We start from the raw sequence: 12,037 nt of genomic DNA, 5'->3' as shown, positions 1-12,037 counted from the left end.
TGGTTCACAATATTTTTTTTTTTTACAAATTATACGTATGGCCTTCTTTTGCAGTAAGAAAACTGAATTTGTGTTTGTGTGATAAGTGTTTCCCCAAATCCCTACACAACAGGTCATATATGGAACAATCAATGAGTTATATAGAATAAAAAGTGATTTCTGACAGTCCTTTACTTTGTACAGTATTGCAATAGATTTTGACATCTTGGTTTTAACATAATTTATATGTGATTTCCATTTTAGATTATGGTCTACAATAACACCTAAAAACTTAATTTCTGTAACTATGTCAATTTCATTATTTAATATTTAAATTTTTTTGTATTTACAGGGATAGTACATGACATAGAAGAGAAGCTGAGCCCACTCTTTAGTTCATCTCTGCCACCAACCGATGGTTAAAGCTGGTGGTAAAAATGTAAATTAACAAGTATTTTGTGTCAACATCCAAAATCTAATTCCTTTATGGTGTAACGCTATATTGCCACAGATTGTGTTATTTCAAGACATGCAGGGCATTTTCTTTTCATGAAATAACACCTGCGTAACGCACAGATTTAGTGAAGTTTCAAATTAAAATAATTTTTTAAAAAAAATCCTTATATGTAATTTTTTCCAGTAACAAAGCATGCTTCGTTGTGAAACTTGAGTCCCTCTGGAGCCAAAATATCATTATATCTACTGATGATGAAGCTGTGAACGTACCCAAAACCCAGCTGTCGGCACACCACCTCAGCATCTCTGTCGTCCCACTGGTCATCGCAGACGGAGCCCCACCGTCCTGCATGAAACACCTCCACACGACCTTCAAAGTCTTCCTCGCCTCCAACCAGTCGCAGTGGAGGGTCACTGCCTAAGAGGAGACAAACAGAGAAACCAGCAGTTAGATGTCTACTAGATGCCTGACTATAAATCAAAGTATCCCTGAAGTAAGAATGCATCATGTTATGAAAGAAAGAACTGATTTCAATAGATGAAAAATAAATAAAGATGTATGATGGAAATAATCAGGTCTGGTTGCCATGACGGTGGGAAAGTTATACTGACCTTCTGGTGGTGTGCACACCACTGCTGCTTCGTTGCCATGGCTGCAGTCACCTGTGACGAACATCCTACTCCGGCACTTACTCAGGGTGTCCTCATCACCACGGCATCCCAGACGCTCATAGTGGAAGAGGCCAGAGCCAGAGCCGAACTGGGAGTGCTGCAGCGCGGTGCCGATGTCACTGAAAATAAACAACATAAAAATAAACCACCAGTAGGAGTAAATCTTAAGACATACATCACTGCGATGTTGGTCTGATTGATTTTCTTCCTCTCTTACCCAAAACCCAGCTGCCTGCAGATCACGCTGGCATCTCTGTCTGTCCAGTGAGAGTTGCACACTGCCCCCCACTGGCCATTCAGGTAAACCTCAACCCGCCCGCTCCCAGAGGATGAACTGCCAACCAGGCGAGTCGCACCTGAAAAATACTTTTTGTTAAGCATCTGTGTTACAATTGCTATAAATCATCCAGAACTCCAGAGATGTGCATACCCTGATGACAGTCGCAGTACGCCCAGCCGATGGCTCCTGAGTTTTGTCTGAAGAAGCACCACGGGTTGGATTCACGGTCCGGGTTCCTGCAGAAGCTGTGGTCCCCCAGCCCACGGCCCGGATACTGCATGACATAGTCTGGAAACTCAGTCCACTTCAGACAGGGGGCGCCAGAGTCTGTCTGGGACACGGTGCCGTTGTAGTATCCCAGCTCTGTGAACCCCTCAGAGCAGGACAGAGGCACTGCACATAGAGGAAAAAGAGGGGGGGTTAAATGGTGATGTAGATGAAAGAATATGATGTTTGGATGAAGTGAGGAGGATTTGGGTCAGAGGGGACAGGGAGGATAAGAGGGACAGTTTGGGAGGAGAAGAGAAGAAAGAGGAGTGGAACAAGCCTTGAAATCACATTTTCCCCATGTCTGTAATTCATCTCAACATAAAGGCTAACATGGATGGCTCTCATAAACCGTCCAGTAATGCAGCAGGATTCTGACTGATGTAGCCAGCCTTACTGCTCGGTGCTGAGCATGACATCTCATCGGTTTTAATGTAACATGGTGGCATACCCCTAGTAATCCAACAAGGAGAAAAAGAGACTGGAGCTTAGAAAGATTGAGAGAGAAACTGCTGACATCAAAGTGTAGACAAATTAGGCCACAAAATGTAAAGCAGGGGGTGTGCTGCAGCTTATTAAAAAACTAATATGAGCTTTAATGAAAAGAACAAAACAATCCAAGCGGTGCATTTTAGAGTGTCAGACTGAAAACTCTGTAACTGAAAAGGAGAAAGGTACTAAATCTGAGTTTATTTTTGTAGATTTTTAAAATACGAAAGAAAGATATAAAGACTCTGTGTTACTCTCCTAGAGTAGCTCTGCGTCTGTATTTAAAGCTTTGGGGATCTCAAGGGATTGTTATTTTCATTTTTTTTTTTACTTTTCTCTCTTTACAAGCCTTTTACTGTACCTCCAGTACTCTCCAAAAATCTTGAGCCAGCCCTCACATCTTCATATTGTGCTTCCAAGCAGCCAGACGTCCTCCTAATCGTTTAAAGTGGTTTTGAGCAATATTTCTGTAGGGTTTTTTTTAGACATTGGCTGATTTTCAGCAATTTTCTTTCTTGTCCTTGTACCTGATTATGTCTATTATGAGTAAAATGTGGTTTTCTGTTGGACAGGCCATTTAAACACTGATCTATTCATTCAAGCCAGAGAAAGATATCTTACTCAAGGGATGAGCCAGTGTTATATCTGCACATAAGACAATGATTATGTCTTTCAAACACTTTGATACCAACTGCTTGCTGCAAAGATGCATAATTATTTTCAATTTTCTAAGTTGCATCTGCAGAAAGGTGCAAAGACAATACTTAGAATGGCATAAAATGGGATTTTTATATAAACAAGGTGGTTCTCAAAGAGCTACAAACTGAAAACTTGGCATATCTCAGCATATGTGTCCTGAAGAAGTACGGAATCGAAATGTGTCATAATTTAGAGAAAACTAGACAGAGAGATCTCCACCTACTGATGCATGATCCATCTACTGTTCACTGAAGCCTCATCAGAAATGGTTAGAAGAAGCCATTCTTAAGGAAGAGAAACAGAGAGAAAAGGCTGATGTATGCCAAATAACACAAGAACTGGACTGAAAATCAGTGTTAATAGTTCTCATGGAGGGATAAATCTTTCCCAGAAGCCAGACCTCAAGCAGTGTGGGATCATCTTCACAGAAAACAAAAAGCAGCCAACATCTAAAGAGCTTTGAAATAAAGCCTGGTAAACTATTCCTGAAGATTACTTAAATAAATGACTAGAAAGGCTGTCTAAGAAGCCTCAGACAGGCATACTAAACACTGACTTTCAAGCATGTTAGAACTTTACAAGCTCTGCTTTATTATTATACACTGCATTTTCATTATGCTTGCTCATGTTTCAAGTATTTGCTGCACCCATTTCTAATTTTCCTGGCAGTACATGAAGAAATGAGATGTGACATTTGCATTTTATTGTATTTCCCCTTTAATTCCACCCTCATTTTCATCATTTCTTGTGAACCAATGAAGGTGTGAAAATCCCCTAAACTAAAATCTAAAACAATACATGTATTAGACTTTCTTTTTTTATTTTTTATCTTCTTTCTTGTGGTGTTTCTCTCTCTTAAGAACTTCAGTACTTCTTCCACTCTGAAGCTTTCGGTGCTTTTCGAGGGCAAGCTGCTACTAGTCTATGATAAATGGTGGAGGTGTTTCATCAACAGAGCAACTGCCTTATCTCTGCAACACACACTGCCCGGCTGTCCGGAAACATTATCTACTCACTGCAAAACCTCACACTCAGCTCATACTCTCTCACACACACACACACACACATTCAAAGATTTTGCTTTAGTGTGACCATCACAGAGAGCCACGAACACAGACACACTGGGTCTGGTTTATATGAAGATAAGCGGGACAGCAGTAAAACCATGAGTGTGAGGAATGCCCTGAACTAAAACAGCAATCTATCATCAAACTATGAATAATACAGAGCACTCTGAGACATTGTGCCTCATACTGAATCTAAAAGCAGCTTTCACTACGTAGAATCCAAGCATGAGTAAGCTCCTGACTACGCACAAAACGGGTGTCTGTCCCTTTAAGAGTCATGACACAGGAGGATACTGAAAGTAAATTGCCTTCCTGGGAAACAGCTAAACGCCTGTCCTCATTTTTCTCTGCTCTCCACCCTAACCCCCAGCAGCACGTAAGTAGGAATTACTAAGTCAAACTCTCCCTGTAAATCCTAAACAACTGAAGTCCAGGTTGTTTGGAGCTGTGGATTAACCCCACTCTTTGCTAGTTCCACAGAAACAAATGTTTGTTTTATTGCTGTCTGTGAGCAGATAGGTCATCTGCAGCATACTGACTTGCTGAAACAAAAGAATTCCTGCTCTTGCTTCATTTTTCTGTTGCGTTTTTTAGAGGTTAAGAATGAACTTTAAACTTTTGCCTTTAAGCAAACGTGAACAAGAAGCATGAAACACAAGCCAAACTTTAGTGTTTTTGCGTCTCTATTTTTCCCTTCTGTACTCAAACAAGTAAACATTAACTAGGGAGGTTTGTGTGAGTTGCCAGGTTTGTGTGTTTCCTGTCAGCAGCTGGCTGTGACAAAGTGTGAAAATGGCGGATCCTTGTCCACATGGTCTGGCAACCCTTTGGCTTAGTATTGCTTAATATTGATGGATAACTGCGCTGAGTGCTGCATCACTGATAAGATATTTCGTTGTGTGTTTTACATTTACACATGTCATCTTTATTAGAGAATGGTTCTATATAAAGAAACAGCAATATATATAAATATTAGAAAATGTATTTGTTAATCATTGCTAGATGGCAGAATGTTTTGAGGATTTGTATTTGTTCTGTTTCCACTATGCAAACAAAACTGAGGTTAAAGTGCAAGATTCTCTGGATAAAATCTTTGTATTTGGTCTTTGGTTTGCGAAGAGATGTACAATCAGAAAAAGGAGTTCACTGTGGAAATGTTTCAGTTAGAAAATCAAATATACAACATATTAGAGGGATTACAAGAAATATAATTATGGATCTTCAAATGAAGAAAATATATCAAAACACTGAATCTATTAGGGCGTGGGACGTCCTCCAGATTGGAAGACAAAGAGGAAACAAGTCAAGCTGCCAAGAAGCCAACATTAAAGGAGCAGCAAGACTTGACCTGATAAATCTCTTTTACAGTTTGGGTACCTAAAAATAAAGCTTACCTCTTTTTTATTTTATTTTTTTACTGTAAATTATTTAAAGTGTTTTAAAGTCATTGCAGTAGATCCATTCTCTTAATAAACCACTGGTCTGCGTGGTTCCCCTTCAAACTCCGTCTCTTATACTTGCATTGCTTCAGCCTGAGGAGCTCCTAAGCTAACGCAGCATCGTGGTCCTCCACCACATCATTATCTGCTTCAGGGGGATTCTGGGAAAAGCCCTCTGCCTCAAAAGCTTCCTTTGAGAAATGGAAGTCCCGTGACTATGTGAACAGCTTCTGTCTCACATACTGTCACTCACCCATTTTTATAAAGCTGTTTGATCATTTGGCCAAATGTTAACAAGATGAACCGACACTTTAAATCTTACTTTATAATGGAAAGCTTCAGAACAGTGCTTTTTTTTTTATGATAACTTTACATGTTTGCTTGACTTTGGCTTTTGTTTCTATATAAAATAATAAGCAGCACAGTCTATTACTAATATATTATTTTAAGCCATTTAAACATGGCATCTTTTCAGTAAAATATGTACATCACCCAGTGTATTTAATATGTAAATTTAAAGTGTGAGCTGTTTTCTAATTTGACATTAGAAATTAGACAACTCAGGCAAAGATGCCCTCCAAAAATAGATAGAAGAAGGACGTTGGTGCCAAACTAGCCACAGTATAACTAATTAATTAGTTGGTTTCCAAAGACTGGTGCAACTGCAGGTTCTCAGACGAGCTGAGATACTGAAATAAAGAATCTCATTTTTGGTGATTACAGAAGTGGATAGGTCGGAGTTTAGCTCTGTTAATAAAGTGCAACTGCATTAGCGGCGTAAAACTCTGCAGGTCTGTTTGCCCAAGTCAACAGATCTGTTCTTACGTTAAAGCTTCTGTTAAACTTTGGCTCATCCCCTTAAAAATCTGTCTTTGAGTTCCAGTTCTCTCAGTTTGGTCTTTTGTAGTTTAGCTTTAGTTCCTACTTCTGCTGTGTTTTTCTGTTAAGTTAAACTATTTTTGGCCATCCTCCATCTTTGCCTCCGTGAGTCCTGCTATTGGGTCCTTCTACTTGGTCTCCTGTGTCCATTCCCGGACAAAAATGCCCATCTCTACCTGGTAGATTTGATAATACATATAAAATTTACGGGTTTTCAAGTACTAAAATATATCATCTCAATTTCATGAAGGCAATCACTATATCAGAAAGGCATTTTGACGTAAAATAGGACAAAAACAGTGTTTAATGAGGGCTGCATTCGAGTTAGAGCAAGCTATGCTTTTATGCATGCTCTACAACTAACTAAAAATTATGCAGTCCTTGTTCATACACTTGAGATGAGGCCATAAGAAATATTGTTATCCTAATATTCAACAATAGAACTGCTTTTGTTTTCATATATTGTCCAGCCCTAAATGTTAGAATAATTTAGTTATAAAGGTCTGAACCTGAGAGTTATTCTCAAAAAGCTCCAGAGCAGTTAATAAACAAACTTCATTGTGTTCTCTTTTTTTAATAAAAGCTCTTGATGTAATTATTATTTTGTAATATTTTTTTTCTGTGTTTTTAGAAATGGCATCAAGCAGCAGTCTGGTTTCCGAGGAGCAGTTTCTTTGCCCCATTTGTCTGGAAGTGTTCACGCGACCGGTTTCCACCCCATGTGGACACAACTTCTGCATGTCCTGCATTTCGTTCTACTGGGACAACGAAACAGTCACCCAGTGTCCCATCTGTAAGGAATGTTTTCAAATTAGGCCCGATCTTAAGGTCAATACTTTTATTTCAGAGCTTGCGTCACACTTCAAGTCACTTCATGTGACAGATGTTGACATCCAGAGCACAAATCAACAGCCGGCCTGCTCTGGGAGTGGGGTTTTGTGTGACATCTGCACTGACAACAAGAGAGATGCTGTCAAATCCTGCTTGGAGTGTCTGTGTTCGTACTGCGACGTTCATCTAAAACTTCACTGCCAAGCTTCTGTAATGAAGAGACACACTCTGGTTGAACCTCAGGAAAGCTTGGAGGACAGGGTCTGCAAGAAGCATAACAGGCTCCTGGAGCTGTTCTGCAGAGATGACAAGTCTGTTCTGTGCATTGTCTGCACCAGATCACACAACATGAAACATGATGTGGTTCCTGTGCAGCGGGCGTACGACACAATGAAGGATCTGCTGGGGAAAGTTGAGGGCAAGGTGCAGCAAATGATTCAAGAAAGGTTCAAGAAAGTGCAAAGCACGAGGGAGTCTGTGACCCAAAGCAAGACAGAAACTGAAAAGGTGATAGCCATCAGCGTTCAAGACTTGGTAGCACTAGAGTTTGAGATCAAGAAGAGCCAGGTGATGCTCATCAGGGTGGCTGAGGAGAAGCAAAAATCAGCAGAAGAACTAGCAGAGGGGTTCATTGGCGACATGAAGGGAGAGATTTCTGAGCTGCAGGTGGCAGCTGCAAAGCTAAGTGAGCTAAAGGAAATGAAAGACCAGCACCGTTTCCTCCAGAGCTACCCAAACTCACCCTTCCTGCCACACATGATGGACCTGTCCACGTTCAGTTTTAACAGACACTTGGAGATCCAGCAATTGCGGAAATCTTTGAGAAAATCATTTTCTCAGCTGCAAATGTTACTGAATGAAATTAACACAGAAATAAATAAGTTCTCCAACAGCACAGACGTGTCAAATGATACTGTGCTCAGACATATGCAGCAATTCGAAGTGAACATTGTGCTCGATCCCAACACGGCTCACCCCCTGCTCAGTTTATCTGCCGACGGGAAACAAGTGAGATACAACATGGGAGCCGGATTGTGGGTAAACCAGATCCTGAAACCTAACATGTTCACTGAACATCTCGCAGTTCTGGGACAGAGGGGCTTCTCGACGAGCAAGTTTTACTTTGAGGTTTACGTGGGTGATAAGACGGAGTGGTGTCTGGGCGTGGCCACCGCCTCCGTCCAGCGGAGGGGGGCGATTGTGCGGACTTCTCGTTGTGGGCTTTGGGCCATCTGGTTCCTGGAAGATAAATTTGAAACCTTCTGTTCTCCAGACGTGTCTGTGCATGTTGGCAAAGTAGAGAAGGTCGGAGTGTTTGTGGATTATGATGGTGGAAAGATATCTTTCTGGGACGTAGTCAGCGCAGCACAGATTTACTCTTTTACTCAGTGTTTCTTCACTGAGGAGCTCTATCCGTACTTTAATCCCTGCGATAATGAATATGGTTCAAACTTGGAACCAATGACAATTGTTCCTGTTTGTCGTACAGAGTGAAGAGGATTCCAATATTCTGATGGAAAAGTTGGAAAAAAATTTAAAGAGCATCTAGTTTCACACTGAAGTGTGTCATTGAACAACCCTCTGCTGGTAGTTCTCTTTTCTTATTTTGCTGGTTTTCATCTGCAGCATTTGGGCAGAAGGTGTGTAGACACCAGCCAATGACAGAATACTGGTATTAGAACTTAAAAAGCACAGATTTCAGTTCAAGCACACACAAACATATGGTCGCTTGGACTTCTGCTTAAACTGCTGATGCAGAAGCTTCCCCGAGGGGTTGTGTGGAGGTGTGGATGTGTTTGTTTTATAACATAACTGCTGTGAAACAATAAATAGATCATGTTTTATTTCTCTTTTTTTCTGTCTAACTTTATAAAAATTCTGCCATTATGTTGCATTCAGTGGCTATTGGAGAAAAGGGTTGGGGTTCCAACAAGGGTTCCCAAAAATGCAACTTACACAGAAGTTTTTTTTTTTTTTTTAATTTTTGAGATCACAGATTGCTCAATTTTGAGTGCTGATATCCAGCTTCCTATGTACTTCTAAAGTGCCTTTACTCAACAGCAAAGGTTAAGCAATATTGTTTGAAATACTGTGTTTGCACGCACCCACAACAAAACTGGAACAAGTCTTGAGCCACACCTCATTTCATTATATTGTGCTTCCAGCAGTCAAACTTTCCTTTAATCTTTTAACGCAGTCTTGAGCGATAGTTATGCAGCCAGGTCAAAGTTTTTCTTTTTTCAGTCCAGTCCTTGTACCTGACCATTTCCAGAGGAATGTGTATTTTTTTTTTATAGTTGTTGTTGTTTTTTAGCCACTTTACACAGATCTATTAATCACTGAAGCATTAAAGCACCTAACACAAGGGATGAACCACTGTTGTCCACACTTCACAGACATAATAAAGAACTAGTTTTATGCTGGTTACTAGGCACTTTATTATTAGCAGCCTGTCACAAAGACACATTGCTTTTTTTTTTCTCTCATTTCTTCAGTTTTATTCGGGAAAAAAATAGCATTTCTACACCAAAAATATGAATTCCAAAGAATTATTAGTAGAAAATTTGGGATTTGTCTGCATGGTGTGCAGTGTTGCCTTAAAAACAATTGAAAATATAGGACAAAAGAAGTGTGAGGCCTAAAAACGATCTATAGCTGATTGACAGAATCTGAAAACGATATGCTAAATTAATAAGGAAAAGAAATCCAACAAAGGAGCTGAGAGATGCATCTAGACCTTTAGCTGATCCACCTGTTATTTACTGAAGCCTGAACAGAAATGGTCTTCATGAAAGATTGGCTGCTGAGGAGTAATTCTAAACCGGTTGATACCAGACATGTATATAATAAATAAATAAATATGTATTTTACTCAGTACTTGCACATGTTATGCACCATTGGAAAGCTAAGATCCTTGAGATTTGAACCATTCAAAGCTAAAATTACTGTAGATTCAGTAAACACCTATTTCACACCAGTAGTAAATGCAATTTTACTCCAGTAACAGATGACACTACAACAAAAACATCCTGTTGCATCAGCAAAGTTCCATTAAAAGTAGTCCAGTAAAATAGTTAATCCACAACAAGATTTTATCCATAAAAACCCATGTTAGGCTAAAAACTGCAGGATTTTAAGGGGTTAAGGAAGGGAAACTAGGAGAAAAGAGCTGAGGTATGTCAACTGCACAAAAAAAAATTGCATTATTATTAAAGCAGTATGAGTTCATCTTTATGGAGAATATAATAGCCAGCATCTAAAGGAGAAATATTCCTGAAGATGACATAAAACAAAATGACAAGAGATCTCATCTAATAGAGTTCACACTGTGTTGAAGAATAAAACATTTACCCCCAAGCTTGTTAGAATTGTACAAACCGTTTTGCCTTACAGGTTTATGCATGTATTTCCTGTTTTCCTGAGAATGTATAAAGAAATGAGGGATGACTTTTAACCTTTGCATAGCACTATAATATCCTTCTGAATTGAAATTTCTGAAATAAAATTAGGTGTCTAACATAAAACCTTGTAACTTACACAGAATGATGAGAATATGATACCAGAGTTTGCAAACATTGTTTCGCCTCGATTCATTCATCTTTAAGAGAGTGTAAATGGTCGTGTTAACAAAGCAGTGGAGCTTAACTAACTAAACTCAGTCGGGTGGGAACTTAAAAAAGGGGGATTTTGATAAAATTGTTTTAAGTTTTTCAGTAAATGAGGTTGTATTGATTACTAATATCTCTGTTAACGAGGGAGCAAATGCAAATTTTCACATCTGATGGCGAATCCAGGAATTCCATTTTTATTATCTGTCTTACAGTTTTTATATCAAATCATTATTGAACTATTTTCTACATTGATTACTTGCTTCAGCTTCATGCTACTGCTGTCTTATAATAACAGTTTGCTCATTTCAGGACTCTAATAAACAGGTAGGAAAAGGAAAAAACACTAATTTGTTGCACTACAGTGGATGAAATGTCAAGCTGAAAGGTTTCTGGGACGTCAGTTTGTGGCTTGTAGCTGCAGTAACTTATTTTTCACATAAGTCATCTTGACATGTCACAGTGGGATAAGAGGAAAAACAAATTAGAGCTGGATTTTATAGATCTGTGTTGATTTTGCAGAGAGCAGAAAAAAGACATGTTTGCAAAATCTGTGATCCTCTGCTGTGAGACGAGTAGAAAAATGGGTTTTTTTGCATTTTAATTTACAAGGTGTACTGATTTATATGACATAAAAGTAATTTAAATATGTGATTTTACTTAATGCTTTATTTATATAATCTAAATCATGTATGGTATTTATTCTGTGTATACTGTGTTGATGTTTAAGCATAACAAAGAATTAATGGCTGTGCAGGTCTATTGTTCTGTAATGTTATCGCTTGTATACTCATCATGATGAAATTTTAATAAAGTAAAAAAAAAAGCATTGCATAATCCTAAGACCAGAATTATCACTGTGTATCTCCTTCCACAACTAACGTTTCTCTTTCCTTTTCATCACCTCGTTGCATGTCTCATTATCAAATTCCCTTTTTCCCCCCACTATTTTGAATTGTATTGCCTCTCAGCCTGTATGTCTCACTCAGGCTTTTTAATTCATCTTAACACCCGCAGCGCTCACACCCTCCTCATTGCCACGACAACCATACTCTGCCCATCGCCATGGGAACGCTCAGCCTCCCTGCTCCTATAATCCATTTCCCAGCCACAATGAGTATTTGACATGGTTTACGCTGGCAGGATGGCTGTATGGTGGGGTGGTGGGGGGTGGCAACAGCATCTTCTTGACAAAACACACACATTATAATTATTATGGGAGAAGGAAAAATTGGATTTACACAATTTAACCAGATTTGGAATCAGTTTTGGAAAACAAAGAGATGTTTTATTAGATGTGCTTAAAGCTTTTGGCTGATTTTCACATGATAAGAAGAGCTGGTGTTGCTGATGGATGGTGTGTTTTTAACT

At 39.2% G+C, this 12,037-nt stretch overlaps 2 protein-coding genes across 3 annotated transcripts in view; one reads left to right on the top strand and one right to left on the bottom strand.

Annotated features, from left to right (window-relative positions):
• The window catches only part of LOC121632389 (neurotrypsin-like), a 28,674-nt gene that overhangs the window by 9,097 nt on the left and 7,540 nt on the right, over positions 1-12,037 (bottom strand). Inside the window, exons 3-6 of one of the 2 annotated variants that reach the window (XM_041973852.1) lie at positions 1,538-1,780; positions 1,325-1,463; positions 1,048-1,226; positions 706-853 (exon numbers count right to left, since the gene is read on the bottom strand). In XM_041973852.1, the coding sequence (XP_041829786.1) occupies positions 706-853; positions 1,048-1,226; positions 1,325-1,463; positions 1,538-1,780 (709 nt within the window). The remainder of the gene's footprint in view (positions 1-705; positions 854-1,047; positions 1,227-1,324; positions 1,464-1,537; positions 1,781-12,037) is intronic. The other variant, XM_041973853.1, reaches the window with a different exon arrangement.
• LOC121632392 (E3 ubiquitin-protein ligase TRIM50-like) lies at positions 4,194-11,003 on the top strand. The gene is made up of 2 exons (XM_041973869.1): positions 4,194-4,285; positions 6,859-11,003. The coding sequence occupies exon 2, from the start codon at positions 6,861-6,863 to the stop codon at positions 8,550-8,552; it is 1,692 nt and encodes a 563-aa protein (XP_041829803.1). The 5' UTR covers positions 4,194-4,285; positions 6,859-6,860; the 3' UTR covers positions 8,553-11,003.

The sequence above is a fragment of the Melanotaenia boesemani genome, chromosome 21 (assembly GCF_017639745.1).
Source record: "Melanotaenia boesemani isolate fMelBoe1 chromosome 21, fMelBoe1.pri, whole genome shotgun sequence".
Lineage (NCBI taxonomy): Eukaryota > Metazoa > Chordata > Actinopteri > Atheriniformes > Melanotaeniidae > Melanotaenia > Melanotaenia boesemani.
This window is presented reverse-complemented; position numbering and strand designations above follow the sequence as displayed.

What these genes read in the sequence shown, in the direction of transcription:
- LOC121632392 (XM_041973869.1), top strand. Translation starts at nt 6,861, where the DNA reads ATGGCATCAAGCAGCAGTCTGGTTTCCGAGGAGCAGTTTCTTTGCCCC.